This window comes from Rhea pennata, unplaced genomic scaffold (genome assembly GCF_028389875.1).
Source record: "Rhea pennata isolate bPtePen1 unplaced genomic scaffold, bPtePen1.pri scaffold_32, whole genome shotgun sequence".
NCBI lineage: Eukaryota > Metazoa > Chordata > Aves > Rheiformes > Rheidae > Rhea > Rhea pennata.
The window spans coordinates 1,467,864-1,487,476 of record NW_026907679.1 but is presented as its reverse complement, the minus strand read 5'-3'; the positions used below and the strand labels follow the sequence as shown (position 1 = coordinate 1,487,476).

At 50.6% G+C, this 19,613-nt stretch overlaps 2 protein-coding genes across 2 annotated transcripts; one reads left to right on the top strand and one right to left on the bottom strand.

The window, feature by feature from the left end:
• Positions 1–6,741: 6,741 nt before the first annotated feature.
• Positions 6,742–7,701, bottom strand: LOC134154617 (olfactory receptor 14A16-like). The gene has a single exon (XM_062601292.1). The coding sequence runs from the start codon at positions 7,699–7,701 to the stop codon at positions 6,742–6,744; it is 960 nt and encodes a 319-aa protein (XP_062457276.1).
• An 11,177-nt stretch (positions 7,702–18,878) lies between these two features.
• LOC134154521 (olfactory receptor 14C36-like) lies at positions 18,879–19,613 on the top strand (the record flags this gene model as incomplete). Its single annotated transcript, XM_062601195.1, has 1 exon — positions 18,879–19,613. A coding segment is annotated over one exon (735 nt), but the record flags the coding sequence as incomplete, so codon positions are not given.

Sequence of the window (19,613 nt, the reverse complement as noted above, 5' to 3'; positions counted from 1 at the left end):
ATGGCCTGGACTCCGTGGCTGTCAGGGCAGAGACTCTGCTGAGTGGGAGAGGAGACACAGGCACCTTGCCCAGAGGAAGGTGTCTGATTTGGAGAGCCTGACCATGACTTGCCCAAATCCATCCTCCCACGATAATTCTGTTTGCAGTTTCTTCTCATTCCCTGCCCATCTCTGCTGCCTGGAGTTGTCTCTGCTGGCAGCTTTCTCTGTCCTAATATCTTTTCCCTCTTGGTGCTCACAGACCCTCTCCCACCCTCTGTGTGTGCAGTTCTGCCCTACAGAAACTGCCTAGGACAGGGCACTCTCCAGGGACATCTCTGTGCATGTAAGTCCTCAGGAGCAGGTCACATAAACCCCTGTAAGTCCATAAAGGTGCTGCTGGTGCTGCTGGAAATGGAGACGAAGTTGAAGGGATTTGCTGACCTTTCTCACAGACCTCCTACAGATCTCTAAGAGTGAAGGTTAGTGAGTCCCAGTCCATTGACAATCCAGAAAACTTTCCATTTTCTCCCTGCCAAAAGGAGGGAGCTGAAAGCCCTGGAAGGAAACTCCTTCCCTTTCATGGAGCCTTTTTTTCGACCTTCCTCTGTCGTGCTGGGACGCTGCTCTGAATCACAGCCCAGGACAGATTGTGGTGCATGTCCCAACTTCATAGCCCTGCCCTGTCCCTCTGATGATGTGGTAGGGAATCCCTGCTCTAAAGCATTTCTTTCTTCCCAACACTAGAGAAGCCAGGAGAGTAATCCTTAAAAGAAGCTCTCAGTCTTGGGATGGAAGAGGTTTAAAAGACCCCTCCAGGAACCTCAGTAGCACTGCTCCTCAGCCAGACTTACTGTGTCAAGACCTGTTAAAATTTCTCCTGCAAGGAGCTCTCTTCTGGCCTCCTGCTCCACACTGCCTATCACATCTCACTGTCAGCCTTGTCTCCTCTCAGGTCAGCAGTTGCAGGCAGTGCTTGGAGCCCTGCTGCTCTTTGCAGAGGAGCTGCTCCTGCACACAGCTGTCTCTTAGCAGTGCTGTCTGGTTGCCATGGGCTCCCTCCACCCCAGGAGCCTGGTCCCGCTCAGGAGCAGGGGCCCAGCTGAAGGCATGATTTTCTCTGTCCCCTGTGCTCCCTCCTCCTGGGAATTGTTCACGAAAGTAACCCAAAATAATCACTTTTGGTCCCTCTTTAAGCAATTCAGAGAGATCAGTAACAGTGTTGTCACTTGTTTCATCAGAGGATGGTTATCTAGGAAAGATGGAAATGTCTTACCTGGAAATGGCTTACCTTAGCACTGCCTGCAACTGCTGACCTGAGATGACATCAGGGTGGCTGGATCATAGGCTGTCAAGGCCCTGGGACATCTTCAATGGCAACATGTCTTTCCTGGAGATTATTTCAAGAAATCTGTCACAAGTGCAATGGTGCCACTGAGTCAGCTCATGCAGTCAGCCCCTCGCCTGACATTCCTGCACAGCCCAGCTCTGTTTCTTGGCCCCGGGCCCTGCAGGGTTTGTTCTGTTAATGGGAACCTCCTTTCACCATTACATTGTGACTTGCTATCCATGCTAGCGTGTCACTACTTGCAATCAAAGCCTTTGCATACATAAGGTCCTTGATAACGTGTTTCTCTGTGACAAATCTTCCATCAGCACTACAGCTGAGGTGTGGGAGCCAACACATATGCAAATGTGTGCAGCCAGGAACAAGTGCGGATGTACAAGTTGTCACAGTACAGCTACATGGTTGGAATAACAGAGGTATGCTGGGATCAGTCACATGACTGGAGCCCTTCAATGGAAGATACATGTTCTTCAGGAGAGATCATGAGGGAAGATGAGGAGGGGAATGCCCTATGTGTGAAGGCATATGGACCCTTCAAAGGAATAGACCAAGGGAGGCAGCTTCATAGAATCATAGAATCAGTAAGGTTGGAAGGGACCTCTGGAGATCATCTAGTCCAACCTCCCCGCTCAGCAGAGTCACCTACAGCATGTTAGACAGGGTTGCATCCAGGCGGGCCTTGAAGATCTCCAGAGAAGGAAACTCCACAAACTCTCTGGACAACCTGTTCCATTGCTCCGTCACTCTCACAGTGAAGAAATTCCCCCTCACATTCAGGTGGAACTTCCTGTGCTTCAATTTCTGCCCATTGCCTCTTGTCCTGTCACACGGGACAACTGAAAAGAGTTTCTCCCTGTCCCCCTTGACACCCTCCCTTCAGATACTTATACACATTGATAAGATCCCCCCTCAGTCTTCTCTTCCGCAGGCTAAACAAGCCCAGCTCTCACAGCCGTTCCTCATAGGGCAGGTGCTCCAGCCCCCTGATCATCTCCGTAGCCGTACACAGGACTCTCTCCAGTAGCTCCATGTCTCTCTTGTACCGGGGAGTCCAGAACTGGACACAGTACTCAAGATGGGGCCTCACCAAGGCTGAGCAGAGGGGCAGAATTACATCCTTCGACCTGCTGGCAATACTCTTCCTACTGCACCTCAGGAGACCACTGGCTTTCTTGGCCACAAGGGCACATTGCGGGCTCATGATCAATTTGTCATCGAACAGCGCTCCCAGGTCCTTCTCTGCAGAGCTGCTCTCCAGCAGGTCCACCCTCAGCCTGTACTGGTGCACACAGTTATTTTTCCCTAGTGCAGAACCCTGCACTTACCCTTGTTGAACCTCAGGAGGTTCCTCTCTGCCCAACTCTCCAGCCTGTCCAGGTCTCTCTGAATGGCAGCACAGCCCTCAGCTGTATAAGCACTTCTCCCAGCTTGATATCATCAGCAAACTTGCTGAGGAGGCACTCCATCTCCTCATCCAGGTCGTTGATGAAGAAGTTGAACAGGATGGGACCCAGTACTGAGCTCTGGGGAACTCCACTAGCTACAGGCCTCCAGCTAGACTCTACACCACTGATGACAACCCTCTGAGCTCTGCCTTTCAGCCAGTTCTCAATCCACCTCGCTGTCTGCTTGTCTAACCCACACTTTCTGAGCTTATCTAGGAGGATATTATGGAAGACAGTGTCAAAAGCCTTTCTGAAGTCAAGGTACACAATGTCCACTGCTCTCCCTTCATCTACCCAGCCAGTCATTCCATCACAGAAAGCTATCAGATTGGTCAAGCAGGATTTCCCCTTAGTGAATCCATGCTGGCTACTCCTGATCACCTTTTCCTCCACATATCTGGAGAATACACCCAGAATGAGCTGTTCCATCACCTTTCCAGTGATGGAGGTGCGGCTGACTGGCCTATAGTTGCCTGGGTCCTCCTCCTTGCCCTTCTTGAAGACTGGAGTGACATTGGCTTTGTTCCAGTCCTCAGGTGCCTCTCCAGTTCTCCAGAAGTTTTAAAAGATGAGGGAGAGTGCCTTGGCAACAACATCCACCAGCTCCCTCATTACCCGTGGGTGCATCCCATCCGGGCCCATGGATTTGTGGATGTCTAGCCCGCCCAGAAGGTCTCTAATCCTTTCCTCCTCAACCAAAGGAAAGTCTTCCCTTCTCCAGACTTTCTCCCTTGTCTCCAGGCTCTGGGATTCCTGGGGGCTGCCCTTAGCAGTGAAGACTGAAGCAAAGGCAGCATTCAGTAATTCTGCCTTCTCTGTGTCCCTTGTCACCAGGGCCCCTGCCCCATTCAGTAGCAGGCCCACATTTTCCCTAGACCTTCTCTTGCTGCTGATGTATTTGAAGAAGCCCTTCCTGTTGTCCTTAACATTCCTTGCCAGAGTCAATTCCAAATGGGCCTTAGCCTTCCTAGTTGCATCTCTACATACTCTGACTGCATTCCTATAATCCTCCCAAGTAGCCTGTCCCCTCTTCCACATTCTGTGTACTTTCTTCTTCTGAGTTTGACCAAGAGCTCCTTGATCACCCATGCAGGTCTCCTGTCCCTTTTGCTGCACTTCTTACTCATGGGGATGCACCGCTCTTGAACTTGGAGGAAGTGATGTTTGAATATTAGCCAGCTCTCCTGGACCCCCCCCCACCCTTAACCCATGAGACTCCACCAATTAGGTCTCTGAAGAGCCCAAAGTCTGCTCTCCTGAAGTCCAGGGTTGCAATCCTGCTTGTTGCCTTACTTCTTTCCTGCAGGATCCTGAACTCCACCATCTCGTGGTCACTGCAGCCAAAGCTGCCCCCAATCTTCACAGCTCTACCAGTCCCTCTCTTTTGGTAAGGACAAGGTCCAGCAGGACACCCTTCCTTGTAGGCTCCTCAACCATTTGTGACAAGAAGTTGTCATCAATGTGTTGCAGGAGCCTCCTGGACTGCTTGTGCCTTGCTGTGTAGTCCCTCTAGCAGATGTCAGGGTGGCTTAAGTCTCCCATGAGAACCAGGGCCTGCGATTGTGAGGCTACTTCCAGCTGTCTATAGAAGGCCTCATCAACTTTCTCTTCCTGGTCAGGTGGCCTGTAGTAGACACCCACAACAGTGTCCCCCATGTTAGCCTGACCTTTGATCTTTACCCATAATCTCTCAGCTGCCTCCTCCTCCTCCACCCCTAGGCATAGCTCGATTCATTCCAGTTGCTCTCTCACATAAAGAGCAACTCCACCACCTCGCCTTCCTGGCCTGTCTCTCCTAAAAAGCACGTAGCCATCCATGACAGCATTCCAGTCATGTGAGCTATCCCACCATGTCTCTGTGATTGCAATGAGATCATGGCCCTGCGATCGCACACAGATCTCCAGCTCCTCCTGTTTGTTCCCCATACTGCGTGCATTGGTGTACAGGCATTTCAGAGAGGTAGTCATGCATGCAGGTTTCCCAGGAAGGGTGTACGGGGGTCACCATGTCCCACACAGACATCCCCAGCTGCATTTACCCATTGGAGGCCCCCCAACCCAACTTGTATTTTGTTGTCTACTCTGTCTGTATGACAAGCCCCTCCCTCCTCCTACCTAGTTTAAAGCCCTCTTTACTAGACTGGCCAACCTGTTTGCAAAGGCAAATGTGTCCCGCTTGGTGAGGTGAATCCCATCTCCACCCACCAGTTGTTGGTCTTCAAACCATGTTCCATGGCCATAGAATCCAAAACCCTGTTGCCAACACCAGCAGTGTAGCCAGTTTCTGATTTGGAAAATCTTCCTACGCCTCCTCCCATGCCTCCCTCTAATTGGCAGGTATCTGCATGAGAGCTCCTTGTCTACGCTCCCTTTGCAGTCAGTGGAGATGGAGGGTGGGAATCAGTTGCTCATACACAAACACTTGGTGACAGTTGAAGAGAGAAAGTTGGTACAAGGCATGTACCAATGACCACTTGCTTTGCTGCAGCAACTGGGAGATCCCGCATTCTCCTGGAGCATCGGATGGGGCCACGTGAGGAATTTCTTTAGCCATCTGAAATGACACTAGATGCCTGCTATGACTAGAGCTCCACTCACTGTGAGGCTGAGGCACAGACAGAGTCCCATGTTACAAACAGCTATCTGCCAGTTCAGGGCAGATACCTCATTTAATGACACAGAAATGGGCTGGCAGGGCCACGTCAGATGCTCAGGGTATCCAGTATCCAGCACAACCACATGTCTCTAGCACATACAGCATGACACTTAAAGGGAAACCATGTCCCCTAGGAGTGGCTGCTGGGCATGTGCCCCAGGGCATCTTGGGTTTCCTACATTTGCCCAAACAAATGAATCCTACCTCTGCTTTCAGGCACAGTCTGTACCGTCTACATCCAAGTGTGCTGCAGAAGAGGGAGGCACATCACACCCAGGTCTCTGCTCTAGTGTCAGCACTCTCAAATACTTCTTGCTCTCCTTCCACTGAACCTCTTCTCACCCCACTAGATGATATATACAAAGACTGGACTAATGAGGATCTCAAGATAGCTGGATCGCTTCAGGGTGGGGATATGTGTTTCCTGCATGGTCCCCATGATAGCCCTCAGTGCTCTGGTCCCTATGACCCTCCTGCCCTGTAGCATCCCACTAGTCCCTAGCCCTTTACCAACCCCGATCCTGTCCCCATCAGGGTTGGCAGAAGGCCATGCTCCAGGGTCTGCTGGGGTCTAGTCCCAGGGAGAGGCCAGGCAGGACTGGCCATTCCCCCCATACATATGCTGAGCCCAGCAGGCAGGTGGAGTTGGTTACATTCGAAGATCAGCCTTCGCCAGGACTGTGGGGAATGACCCGTGCTGGGAATGGCTGTATGAGGGGCTGGGGCTGGGAGGAGTTTCCTGGGGCAGTTTCTCCTCTCTGTTCATGCAACAACAAGTTGGGCAGGATCTTTGCATTGAAGGATCCTGCTTGAGGGCTCCCATGGGAGCAGGTCTAGTAGGTGGCCTCAGGACCTCCTCTGCATGCTCCCTGCCAGCCCTGCAGAGGACCCAGGAGAGGGCTCATCCTCCCAGGGCTCACAGCTGGACACCTAGTTTTCCAGCTGGGCACGGAGTCTTTTCTGGAGGTGACTTTTGGGGTAAGAAAGAGGATGCAGGGCAGGGGAGAGTGTCTCAAGAACATGTACTGGGGACAGGGTGTGAGGGACAGGAGTTTTGGAGGAAGCCCAGCCTTCAGGCACTTCACCAGGAAGAACTTACTTTATTACAGAGATATGGTGATGGAGACAGCTTTGACCCAGTGTTAGATGCAATTTTATGTGGGCACCAGGTGTGGCAGAGCAGTCTCAGGAAAAGTGGAATGAATCCAAGTATTTGTGTAGCAATATGATAACAAATAGTAACAAAAACAATAATAATAATAATAATAAATTGAACAAACACAGCTCCATTCTAGTATGGGACACAAAGGAAGTCATTTGTGGAGAGCAAAGGGAATTTTACTACTGCTGAAAAATGTCCATGAGATCACATTCCTCAGGGCATCCTGGAGCTCCTTGTTCCTCATGCTGTAGATGAGCGGGTTCAGTGTTGGAGGCACCACTGAGTACAGAACAGCCACCACCAGATCCAGAGATGGGGAGGAGATGGAGGAGGGCTTCAGGTAGACAAATGCTGTAGTGCTGACAAAGAGGGAGACCACGGCCAGGTGAGGGAGGCACATGGAGAAGGCTTTGTGTTGGCCCTGCTCGGAGGGGATCCTCAGCACAGCAGTGAAGATCTGCACATACGATAGCACAATGAAAACAAAGCATCCAAAGACTAAACAAAGACTAACCACAAGAGCCTCAACTTCCCTGAGGTAGGAGTCTGCACAGGAGAGCTTGAGGATCTGGGGGATTTCACAGAAGAACTGGTCCACTGTGTTGCCTTGGCAGAGAGGTAGTGAAAATGTGTTAGCTGTGTGCAGGAGAGCATTGAGAAAACTGCAGCACCAGGCAGCTGCTGCCATTTTGACACAAGCTCTGGTGCCCATGAGTTTCCCATAGTGCAGGGGTCTGCAAATGGCAATGTAGCGGTCATAGGCCATAACAGTGAGAAGAGAAAATTCTCCTCCAAGCAAAAAGACAAACATAAACACTTGAGCAGCACATCCTGAATAGGAAATGGCCCTGGTGTTCCAGAGGGAATTGGCCATGGATTTGGGGACAGTGGTGGAGATGGAGCCAAGGTCGAGGAGGGAGAGGTTGAGGAGGAAGAAGTACATGGGGGTGTGGAGATGGTGGTCGCAGGCTACGGCTGTGATGATGAGGCTGTTGCCCAGGAGGGTAGCCAGGTAGATGCCCAGGAAGAGCCAGAAGTGCAAGAGCTGCAGCTCTGGTGTGTCCGCAAATGGCAGGAGGAGGAACTCGTTGAGGGAGCTGCTGTTGGACATTTTGCTCTCTCCAGGCATGGGGGACTGTCCAAAGAAGAAAAGACATGAAGAAGTTAAGATATATTTTTCAAGAAAAAAAAAATGCATTTCTCATACAGGTCCCTACATTGCCTTTCTATTTATTGAGAGGGTCTTTGTGCAGCTTCCTTGCTTGACCTCCACTTTTGCACTGGCTGAGTTTGCCATGAGGAGCTTCGGCCTATGCCTATGGGCTTCCGAAGAGTCAGTACAGCAGTGGGAACTGGGAAACGAGGTGGGGTGGGGGACTCATCCTGACATTCACAGTTTCTGTCAGGTGAAATCCACTCATCATGTAGAAGAACTTTTCAGCATCTTCAGTTCCAGTTCTGGAGAATGAGCTTTGAGGAACAGAATTTTAGGGATTTCACAGGGATTTTATTTTCTTTTAGATGTCACCTTTGGGAAAAGTTCCTCAAAGGTAGAAATCCTTGGCATTTCTACTGTGAGTCCTGAGAGGAAGCCATCCACTGTCCTGTGTTGCAGAGTGGGGACACCTCATCTGTCTGTTAGTCTTATTCCCAGCTGTCCTGTGTTCACATCTCCTTGAGCTGGAGGATGATGTTATTCTAAAAAGAAACCAGCCCCTCTTGAGTGCAGAGGAGTCCAGTTTCAAAGTACAGGTCTCCAAAATTCTCAGCCTTTCTAAGGGCACCAGGGGGAGATCTCCACATTCCCCATCTAGCCAGGGACACACAGAGCTCTTTTCAGGTGCCCCTAGGCAGCCTCCTACCACCATCTCCATACTCTCCGAATCTCTACACCTTCTTCATTAGTCTCTCAGATATCACAGAGGTGCCATGAGACAGCTCTGCCTTTCAGGAAGGCAGCTCACTGCCTGACAGGACACCACAGGGAGGCAGTCAAAGGACTTTGAAGATGGGCTCTACTTTAGGAAGTCAGCTCATTTCCCAGCCCCTCAGGCTGCAGTTCCTTTAGCCACACAGTTTAGAAGGGGCTGGGGAAACCTCGTTCCCATGCAGACCCCTCTGTTGCACAACTTGCAGAATCAGTGTCTGAACTGCAGCTGAAAATGTTGAACCCTAAGAGCCTGAGGGAAGAAGAGGAGCATCATGGACAGGAGGGGAAACAAGGAGCAACATCATGATCCTGATTCCAAGGCAGGCAAGGGCGGGGGGGGGGGACGCACTTGAAAAAGCTCTCACCTTACCCAGCTGGGCATGCTGCATCATAGACAATGATATCACAGAGCAGTCACTCAGCCCTTTATCAAGTGCCACAAAACAGGCCTGTGGCAGTAGAGATGCCCCTCTCCTCTCCTGCAGGTCTGGCTGCAGGAGAGGCAGCTCATGCCCTGGACTCCATGGCTGTCAGGGCAGAGGCTCTGCCTGAGGGAAGGGGAGACACAGGGGCTGGCCCAGAGGAGGGTGTCTGCATTGCAGGGACTGATCAAGACTTGCCCAAATCCATCTCCCCATGATGATTCTGTTTGCAGTTCCCTCTCATTCCCTGCTCATCTCTGCTTCCTGGAGCTGGCCCTGCTGGGAGCTTTCTCCGTCCTAACGCCTTTTCCCTGTCGGTGCTCACAGACCCTCTCCCACCCTCTGCATGCGTATTTCTGCCGTACAGAAACCTTCCAGATTAGGGCACTGTCCAGGGGCATCTCTGCATGCAGGTCCCGAGGAGCAAGTCACATAAACCCTGGTAAGTCCATTAAGTTGCTGCTGGTGCAGCTGTGGTGGGAGGTGGGGCTGAAGAGCTTTGCTGACCTTTCTCACACACCTTCTGATCTCCAAGAGTGAAGATCAGTGAGTCCCAGTCCCTTGCCAAGCCAGAAAACTCTTTCCTTTTTCTCCCTGCCAAAAGGAGGAAATTGAAAGCCTTGGAAGGAAACTCCTTCCCTTTCATGGAGCCTTTTTTTCACCTCCCTCTGTGGTGCAGACACTGCTCTGAATCACAGCCCAGGGCAGATTGTGGTGCATGTCCCAGCTTCACAGTCCTGCACCATTCCTGGGAGAAAGTAGCAGCCTGCCCTGTCCCTCTGACAGTGTGGCAAGGAATCCCTGCTCTAAAGCATCTCCTCCTCCACAGCGCTAGAAAAGCCGAGAGAATAATCCTTAGAAGAAGCTTTCAGTCTTGGGATGGAATGGGTTTAGAAGACCCCCCCAGGAACCTCAGTAGCACTGCCCCTCAGCCAAACTTACCGTGTCAAGACGTGTGAAGATTTCTCCTGCAAGGAGCTCTCCCCTGGCCTCCTGCTCCACACTGCCTTTCACATCTCACTGTCAGCCTTGTCTCCTCTCAGGTCAGCAATTGCAGGCAGTGCTTGGAGCCCTGCTGCTCTTAGCAGAGGAGCTGCTGCTCCTGCACACAGCTGTCTCTCAGCACTGCTGTCTGGTTGCCATGAGTGCCCTCCACCCCAGCAGCCTGCTCTCTCTAGTCAACAGTGGCCCAGTTGAAGGCATGATTTTCTCTGTCCCCTGTGCTCCCTCCTCCTGGGAATTGTTCACGAAAGTAAAACAGAATAATCACCTTTGGTCTCTCTCTAAACAGTTCAGAGAGACCAGTTACAGTGTTGTCACTTGTTTCATCAGAGGATGGTCATCTAGAAGACACAGAAATGTCCTACCCTGGAAACCATACTCCCATGTCTTTACTAGGCAGGACACCTAGAAGGGGACAGGAAGGGAACTCATTTTCCCATGGTTCAGCTTTTCCTTCAGATGAATCAATTTGGGCATCTCATGCCTGTTCAGAAGCCACTGGGAAGCAGTTGGGATTCAGCTCCTTCCTGTGAACGCCACAAGCACATAGGAGGTGGGATACCCCTTGCCTAAGCTGAAGTGAGCATAAGAGGTCTGCAAGCAAGCTCCTTGTCTAAGCTCCCATTACAATCCCTGGAGATGGATAGTGGAAGTCAGTTGCTCACATGCAAACAGCTGGTGACATTTGAAGAGACGGTTAGTCTTAGGCATGTGCCTGTGTCTGCTTGCTCTGATGGAGCAACCAGGACACCCGCATCCTTCTAGACCATCAGCAGAGGGCCAGGTGGTGAATTTCCTTGAACATCTGAAATGACACTAGATGCCTACTATGACTAGAGCTACACTCACTATGAAGCCGAGACACAGGCAGATTCCAGTGTTACAAAAAGCCAATGTCGTTCAGGGGAGACACTTGATTTATTGACATAAAATAGGCTGGCAGGGCCATGTCAGATGCTCAAGTGTCCAGGACAACCATATGTCTGTAGCAGATACTGCATGAGACCTTAGGGAAAACCACGTCCCTTTGGAGTCCGTGCTGGGCAAGTGCCCCAGAGCATGTTTGGCTTCCTACATTTGCCCAGACAAATGAATCCCACCACTGTCTTTAGGCAAAACCCATCTTGTCTACATCCATGTGTACTGCACAAATGGGAGGCACATCACAGCAAGGTCTCTGTGCTGGTCTCTGCACTCTCAAATCCTTCTTGCTCTCCTGACCTGAACCTCTTCCGACCCCACCAGATGATATGAATTAGGACTGGACTAATGATGACATCAGGGTGGCTGGATCATAGGCTGTCAAGGCCCCAGGATATCTTCAATGGCAACATGTCCTTCCTGGAGATTAGTTCAAGAAATCTGTCACAAGTGCAATGGTGCTGCAGAGTTAGCTTGGGCAGTCAACCCCTCGCCTGACATTCCTGCACAGCCCAGCTCTTTCTTGGCCTTGGGCACTGTAGGATTTGTTCTGTTAGTGGGAACCTCATTTCATCATTATATTGCCACCTGTATCCATGCTAGCATGTCACCACTTCCAATCAAAGCCTGTGCATACTTAAGATCCTTGGTAACATGTTTTCCTGTGACAAATCTTCCATCAGTGCCACAGCTGAGGTGGTGAAGCCAACTAGTATGCAAACGTATGCAGCCTGGGGTGCAGACAGGAGCCAATGGAGATGAATGAGCTGTCACAGGACTGCCACAGGGTTGGAGTAACTGGTGGGATCACTCACATGACTGGAGTCTTTCAATGGCAGGGTGCAAGTTCTTCAGTAGAGACTGCCAGAGAAGATGAGGAGGGGGATCCCCTGTATGTGGATGGGTGGCTTGGGTGTATGGAGCTCTTCCATGGGATGGATAACAGGAGGCAGCTCTGAAGGACAGAGGAGCTCAGGAAAGCCAGTAGCTCATTAAGGACTGCACCTGTCAAGTACAAGAATGTTCCATACAAACAATTATAAAATTAGTGGACATCTCTGGGACCCAGCTTGACTAAACGGGGAACGTGCATGTGGGCTCCAGGGCAGTAAGGCTGCCCTGAGGCTGCACAGGAGACATTATTTGGACATAATCTCAGGCTGCATTATGGATAATTTGGAATGGGCCACCCGAACACTAAGTAAACTTATTAGCAGCCTAATCATTTTGATAATTTGAGTAGAGTCATTAGTTAGTTAATAATGTTATTGCACCTATTCCAGCTTCTATAGCCTGGGGCTGATGCGATGGGCAGGAACAACTCCAGTTAATTTGTTCTGCTGCCCCTGGCCTACTTACCTTTCCCCAACTGCAGCCTTGAGAGTTATTCATCCACTGGCCTCGGTAACATGGGTCACACCAACGAGGGTCACAAGAACCACAATTATTACATGTCACCCAGAGCCACCCGTGTCGGTGGTATCTTAATCCTTCCCCCCTTGGAGCAGCATGCAGGAGGAGGGCACTCCTGTAAGGATGATGAAGACACCAGTGAGGAAAATGTCCTTGGTTTATGCTCTGAGATGGTTGGCTCAGCCAAGCAACCAGAGACTCACATGTCCACAAGGCCTTGGAAAGGAAACAAGTGCAACAGGTACCAGAAATTCCTTCATTTTTCATGATCTAGCATAGCTTTATCTTCCTGGGTAAAGGTCTCACCGTTCTGGGAAGGTGGTAATTTCCTGACATGGAAAGGATGGATCCAATCATCCTTCCCCACGACCTTTACAGCAAAGTAAGAGATTAATAAAACAACAACCAATTTATTTATATCCTTCAGGCAAACATGGACTTGGGGTCACTAGGCCAGTTACCATTCTCCTCACATACTCTCAGTCCTTAACTTTTAGCTGCCGCAGGGTTCAGCTCTGCTCCATTTTTATGATAGTCAAAGTCATGGGGTGAGGGGGTGGCCAAACACCCCCAACAGCAGGCTATCTGCCTTGAACACTGAAGAAAGGAGTTTCAGTGACTGCAAATGACTGCTTTACTCCTGCAGTGGTGGTCCCAAGGACAGATCCCATCACTGGAGTAAGGAGCAGTTAATTCCTGTCTGGAGGAATTAACACTGCCCCAGCGGTGAGAGCAGGCTTCCTGTTTCCAAGTCCTGACATCCAAGCAGGCCTTATGTCAAAGTCTTGATGTCCTCTCTTTCAGAATATGAGGCACAGGAATGCAGACTGCATGTAACTGGCCCCAGATGCTGGGGGAAGCTGGAAGCATCCCCCTACAGTCCCCATCCCTCGACTCCATCGATACCTTCCATACTGCATAGCTGTGGTGAGAACACCTCTTTCTTACACAGGGGTATGAACAGTTGTAACAGTGCTGGAGCAATGCTGTGAGAAAAACCTTGCAAATAGTTAACAAGACTCAAGGACAAGGGGGAGAGACAAACAGTACTGCAAAGGATAACCAGCTCCGGCTAAATAACCTTGATGAAACCACAGCGCTTTGAAGAATGCGAGGGGTAGGTAAGACAAAAACAGCAGAATAACACAGAAGTGACCGTAGGTTCATTAAGGCTTATTAACATATTAAACTACACACCCCTAAATGAAGAATGAGATGGAAATGACATGATAATGATGTTACTGCCTCTTCTTCGATTCCTATGCTAATTAGCAGGAATGTGAAAGCACAAGCGCAGAGCAATTACCTGAGGTAGTGAAATTGTAACCAACAGAAAGATTTGTATAAAATACTCCCTGAAAAGTGTATATAAATAAAGACTGAGAGAGGGAGAAGGTGTGCTAGCTTTGTGGATCTACCACCTAGCACCCATCTCTGTGCAGAAATTAAGTAAACAAATATCTCGACCCTGTGTGTCTGTTGGTTGCTTGCACACCGGGTAACAGAATCCAGATTTTGGACAACAAGAGGACTCACTCCATGAAACGCTCCTCACCAAAATTAGACTGAAGGGCCTGCAGCTCCCCAAGTGGTCCTCATGGCCTTTTTGGAAGATGGGCACAGATTCCTCTTTCTAGTTGTTGGGACCTCCCTTGATCTCCACAGCCTTTCAGGGATGATAGAGACTGGCAGCCATAACTGGCAGTTATGATATTAGGCAGCCCTCTGAGTATCCGCTGATGCAGCCCATCCAGCTCCAGAGACTTGTAGGGGGTTGAGTTCCTGCCAATAATACCTCACTGAACCCTCTTCCACCTTGGCTGTTTTTTCCTCTGAAGTCCTGGCTCCAGGCAAAACAGCCCAGGAGACCTTGTTGGTGGAGAGTGGGGCCAAGAAGGCACAGAGCTCCTCAGACCTACCTGCATCTTCTGTTACTAGATTCCTTGCCTGAACCAGCAGTGAGCCCACATTTTCCTTTTCTCACTTTTGCTGTAACTGAAGAGGCAGCAGCTCTTCTTGATGCCATTCACATACCCTGCAAGTCCAATCCTAGCAGAGCTTTGGCTTCCCTAAGACCATCCCTGCTTTGCTGGACAACTTTTCTGATTTCTACTTTTTTTTAACCTCTCCCTCCTTCCAATTCTTACATGCAGACTTTTTGCTGAGAGGTCAATCCTGATTTCCCAGCGTAGCCAAGCCAATCTCCCAAGATTTCTACCAGTTTTACTGAGTATTGCTATGGCCCATTCTTGTGCTTGGCAGGTGCTGTCCTTACAGACCTGCTGGCTTTCCTGAGCTCCTGGGCCCCCACCAGTCCCCTGAGCAGGCCCAAGTCTACTTCTCTGAAGTCCGGGGTCTGAGCTCTGCAGCTATCCTTCCTCATTCTGCTCAGGATGTAGAACTCTGCTTTTTCATGGTCACTCTAGGAAAGCATGACACTGACTGTCCCATCCTTGATCAGTTCTTCCCCGTTTGGAATTGCAGACAGAGGGAAGTATGAGTACTGCCCCACTGTGCAACTGTGCAAAGAAGCTGTCCTTGGTGCCCTCCAGAAACCTCCCGGCCTATTTCCACCCTGCTGTTCACCTTTCCAGAGAATGTCTGTGAGATTGAAGTCCATTCCCCTCCCTGTCCCACAAGATCACTTGGGCCTGTGATCCACAGAATTGCTCACATTACATTGACTTTGTCACCCTGATTAGGTGGTCTAGTTCCCATCACAATGTCACCCTGACTCTGGTGCTTACCCAAACACTTGTCTCTTGCATGGAAGAGCTCCACACATCTGAGCTGCCCCTTCACACAAAGGACATCCCCCTTCCTCATCTTCTCCCTTGTTCTCTCCTGAAGAGCTTCTACCCTACAATTGGTTCCTTTCAGTCATGCAAGTGATCTCACCACATCTTAGTTATTCTAGCAATGTTTCAGTCAGATTGGTGATGGTGAAGCCTGTTATCAAGGGCAAAGGACACAGTGTGTGTGGTGGTCCCACTTCAGAGCAGGGACATGCTGGCATACAAAGCAGGTGGCAATGTTATGGTGAAAGATGTTCCCACTAAGAGAGCAAACTCTGCAGTGCCCGAGGCCAGGGAGAAACACAGCTGGGCTGTGCAGGAATGGGTTTGCTGCCTGAGCTGACTCTGCAGCATCGTGGGGCCTGTGTCAGAGGTGAACTGATCTCCAGGAAGGACAAGGTGCTACTGAGCAATTCCCAGGCCCTGGAAAGCCCATGATCCAGCCACTTTGTGGACATCATTAGCCCAGTCCCTGTTCACATCATCTGGGCAGGTGAGAAGAGGTTCAGGGACAGGAGAGCTAGAAGGGTGTGAGAGTGCCGAGACTGGAGTGGAGACCCCGGTGTGATGTGCCTCCCATTTACACAGCACGCTTGGACGTGGACGATACTGACTGTGCCTAAAGGCAGAGGTAGGATTCATTTGTTTGGGCACAGGCAGGAAACCCAAGATGCCCTGGGGCACTTGCCCAGCACACGTGCCAAAGGGGCATGATTTTCCTGTAGGTGCCACGCTGTATCTGCGAGAAATACACAGTGGTGCTGGACAACCCAGGCATCCGGTATGGACCTGCTAGCCTATTTTACGTCATTAAATCAAGAGTCTGCACTGAATCACATCAGGATTTTGCACTGTAGGGATCGGCTTGTGTCTCAGCTTCGTAGTGAGTGGGGCTCCAGCAGTGTTAGACATCTAGTGTCATGGCCAAGGAAATTCCCCACCCGGCCCCCACCTCATGCTCCAGAAGGATGTGATTCTCGTAGTTGCTCCATCAGTGCAGATACTTGAACTGTCTCCTTAGCTCTTAGCTGTCTCTTTAACTCTGTCTCTTTAATTAACACCAGAGGTTTGTGGGTGAGGGACTGACTCCCACCCGCCATCTCCAGTGATTGTAACGGCAGTTCAGACAAGGAGTTCATAGGCAAACATCTCTGTTGTGCACACTTCTGCTCGGGCAAGGGGAATCCCACCTTCTCTGTGCCTGTGGCGGTCATGGGAGGGATCTGAGTCCCACTGCAGCTCAGGGGCTTCTAAACAGACATGCGATGGCCTGAAACACTCATCAGAACCAATACCTGAACCATGGCTAAACGAGCTCCCTTCCTGCCCCTTTCCAGGTGTCCTGCCTAGTTAAGAGATGGAACAGGGGCTTCCCGAGTGGGGGATTTCCGTCTCTTGCAGATAACCATTCTCTGATGAAAGAAATTGTTATGCTGGAGTCAGTCTTCCTTCAGGGCTTAGAGAGGGACCATCGGTGATTATTTCAGGCTGCTTCAGGGACGATTTCCCAAGAGAATGGAGCACAAGGCACAGAGAAATTCCTGTCTTCAGCTAACCCCTGCTCCTGAGCGGGGCCGGGCTCCTGGGACAGAAGGAGCCCATGGCAACCTGGAAGCATTACTGAGAGACAGTGGTGTCCAGGAGCAGCTCCTCTGCAAAGAGCAGCAGGGCTCTAGGCTGCAGGCACTGAATGTGGACATGAGATGAGAAGTGAAAGGCGGTGTGGAGTGGGAGGCCAGAGGAGAGCTCACTGTGGGAGAAATCTTCACAGCCTTTGACACGGTAAATCTCTGTCTGCAGGACAACACCACTGAGATTCCTGGAGGGGTCTTCTGAACCCAGCCCATCCCGGGCCTGGAAGGCTTTTTACGGATCACTCTCCTGGTTTCTAACATGCATGGCAGGCTTGCCTGAAAGGGAAGGCACTCTCCTGAGGCTCTGATTTTGTTTTATACCTTTGGCAGGGCACAAACTGGAAAGGATTGTTTGGGCTTAGGTGACTGGAGGAGAGTTCTGCAGTGTTCCTGTGAGGGACCAATAGGTCTACAAGGACCCCAGAAAGCTCCTTCAGCCACCTCTTCACCTGCCAGCAGCAGCAGTATCTCCTTTGCAGCCCTCACCAGTCTCATCATGCTTAGTCTCCCCTGCTCCTTAGGTCTTGCACACACAGAGATGCCCCTGGGCTGGGCTCTTTTGCCAGAAGGATTCTGTAGGGCAGAGTCAAATGCCCCGTGGGTGGCATGGGGTCAGGGAGCACTGACAGGGGACAGACGTGGGGACAGAGAAAGAGCACCAAGTGGGGACAGCTCCAGGCGGCTGAGAGATGCTCAGGGAATGTGAGGAAAGCGCCCACAGAAACACTGTGGCAGGCTGGACTCAGGCAACTCTCCCGTGGTCCTCCCTCTCCCTTTCTGCTCTTGTACTTGCTGTCAGCTGGAGGTTCAGCTACAAATTCAGACACTCACCCTGAGGTCCTCCCATGGAGGTGTCTGCAGAGGGCTGAGGTGCCCACGGCCTGTTCTCATCCCAGGGTGCTGGGAAATGTGATTTGAGGGTCTGGGGAATGAATGGACTCTCCCTTTTGGAGATCTCCTTTTCAGGACATGTGAGTGAGTCCTTATGGTGTCCTGCTGTGTTTGAAAGCTGCCCTCCAGAAGGACACAGCTCTCCCATTGGATCTTAGCAATGCTGAATCCCTTTCAAGTAGTTCAGGAGATACTAACACCAGAAAATGCTCCTGAGCACCTTCGTATGTGTGCAGCTGAAGTGAACCCAGCGTTTCCTCGGCTAGAATGGAAGTGTTGAGAGTTTCCTCCACTCTCGGCAGTCAGCTCACAGAGTCGTTGGTCGAATCAGGTATGTCAGGAGCAACGTTCTGTTCTCTCCATCACATCTCCACCTCGGGCTGCGAAAGAGAGCAGAGTTAGATCTTTGCTTTGAAACCAGCCTCCCCTGATCTCATCGGAGTGCAATGTCTTTTTATAGAGTAACTTGTGGGTGAAATCATCCTTCGGGTAACGCAAGTGCAAGCACAGGGCAGCTGGGAGCAAGGCAGGTGGACTCAACAGCACTCCTGACCCTGCACTAAGCAGCCGACAGCCCGTTTTCCTCTCTCGTCTTCTAATGTTCATCCTTGCAGCAAGAAAAATATCTATCCCTAAAAAGACCACTCACCAGATGTAATGGAAGAATCTAAAAATCTGCAAACAAATAAGAAAAAAAAAAAAAACACACTAAACCTCTCTGCTGCAACATGAACTCTTAAGAACTGTGTGTGAGGATATTAACAGATCTTTTTCATTACAGGTGGGCACTCAAACACCAATTCTGAAAATCGGAGATATCACAAACCAGCCCCATCTACCACCTGGTGTAAAGCAGGACAGGCCTGTGGTCCTCCCAGCACACTCAGCTGGAGCTGGAGCTGAGGAGCTGAACAAAGATCTTCCTGAGAAGGACAAAAGAAATTTGTCTATACTGTTGGCAGGATGGGTGAGGGTGTAATATTCCTATGAAAAAAAAAATGAAAGTTTTGTTTCTCAGGGACAATCAGTGGTCACTGTCTTTTACCCTCTGACAGTTGCCCCATGCCCCAAACCAGCAAATGTCCAACAGCAGCTCCTTTGATGAGTTCCTCCTCCTGGCATTTGCGGACACACAGGAGCTGCAGCTCTTGCACTTCTCCCTCTTCCTGGGCATCTACCTGGCTGCCTTCCTGGGCAACGGCCTCATCATCACAGCTGTAGCATGTGACCACCATCTCCACACTCCCATGTATTTCTTCCTCCTCAACCTCTCCATCCTCGACCTTGGCTCCATCTCCACCACTGTCCCCAAATCCATGGCCAATTCCCTCTGGAACACCAGGGCCATTTCCTACTCTGGATGTGCTGCCCAGGTCTTTCTGGTTGTCTTCTTGCTTTCAGCAGAACATTTTCTCCTCACTGTCATGGCCTATGACCGTTTTGTTGCCATCTGCAAACCCCTGCACTATGGCACAATCATGGACAGCAGAGCTTGTGCCAGAATGGCAGCAGCTGCCTGGGCCAGTGGCTTTATCTATTCTCTCCTGCACACTGGAAATACATTTTCACTACCCCTCTGCCAAGGCAATGCTGTGGACCAGTTCTTCTGTGAAATCCCCCAGATCCTCAAGCTCTCCTGCGCAGACTCCTACCTCAGGGAAGTTGGGCTTATTGTGGTTAGTGTCTTTTTAGTCTTTGGGTGTTTCATTTTCATTGTGCTGTCCTATGTGCAGATCTTCACTGTTGTGCTGAGGATCCCCTCTGAGCAGGGCCGGCACAAAGCCTTTTCCATGTGCCTCCCTCACCTGGCTGTTGTCTCCCTGTTTGTCAGCACTACAGCATTTGCCTACCTGAAGCCCCCCACCATCTCCTCCCCATCTCTGGATCTGGTGGTGACTGTTCTGTACTCAGTGGTGCCTCCAACACTCAACTCGCTCCTCTACAGCATGAGGAACAAGGAGCTCCAGGAGGCAGTGAGGAAACTATTCCAGCTGGTGCAAGCTCAGCAGCAATGA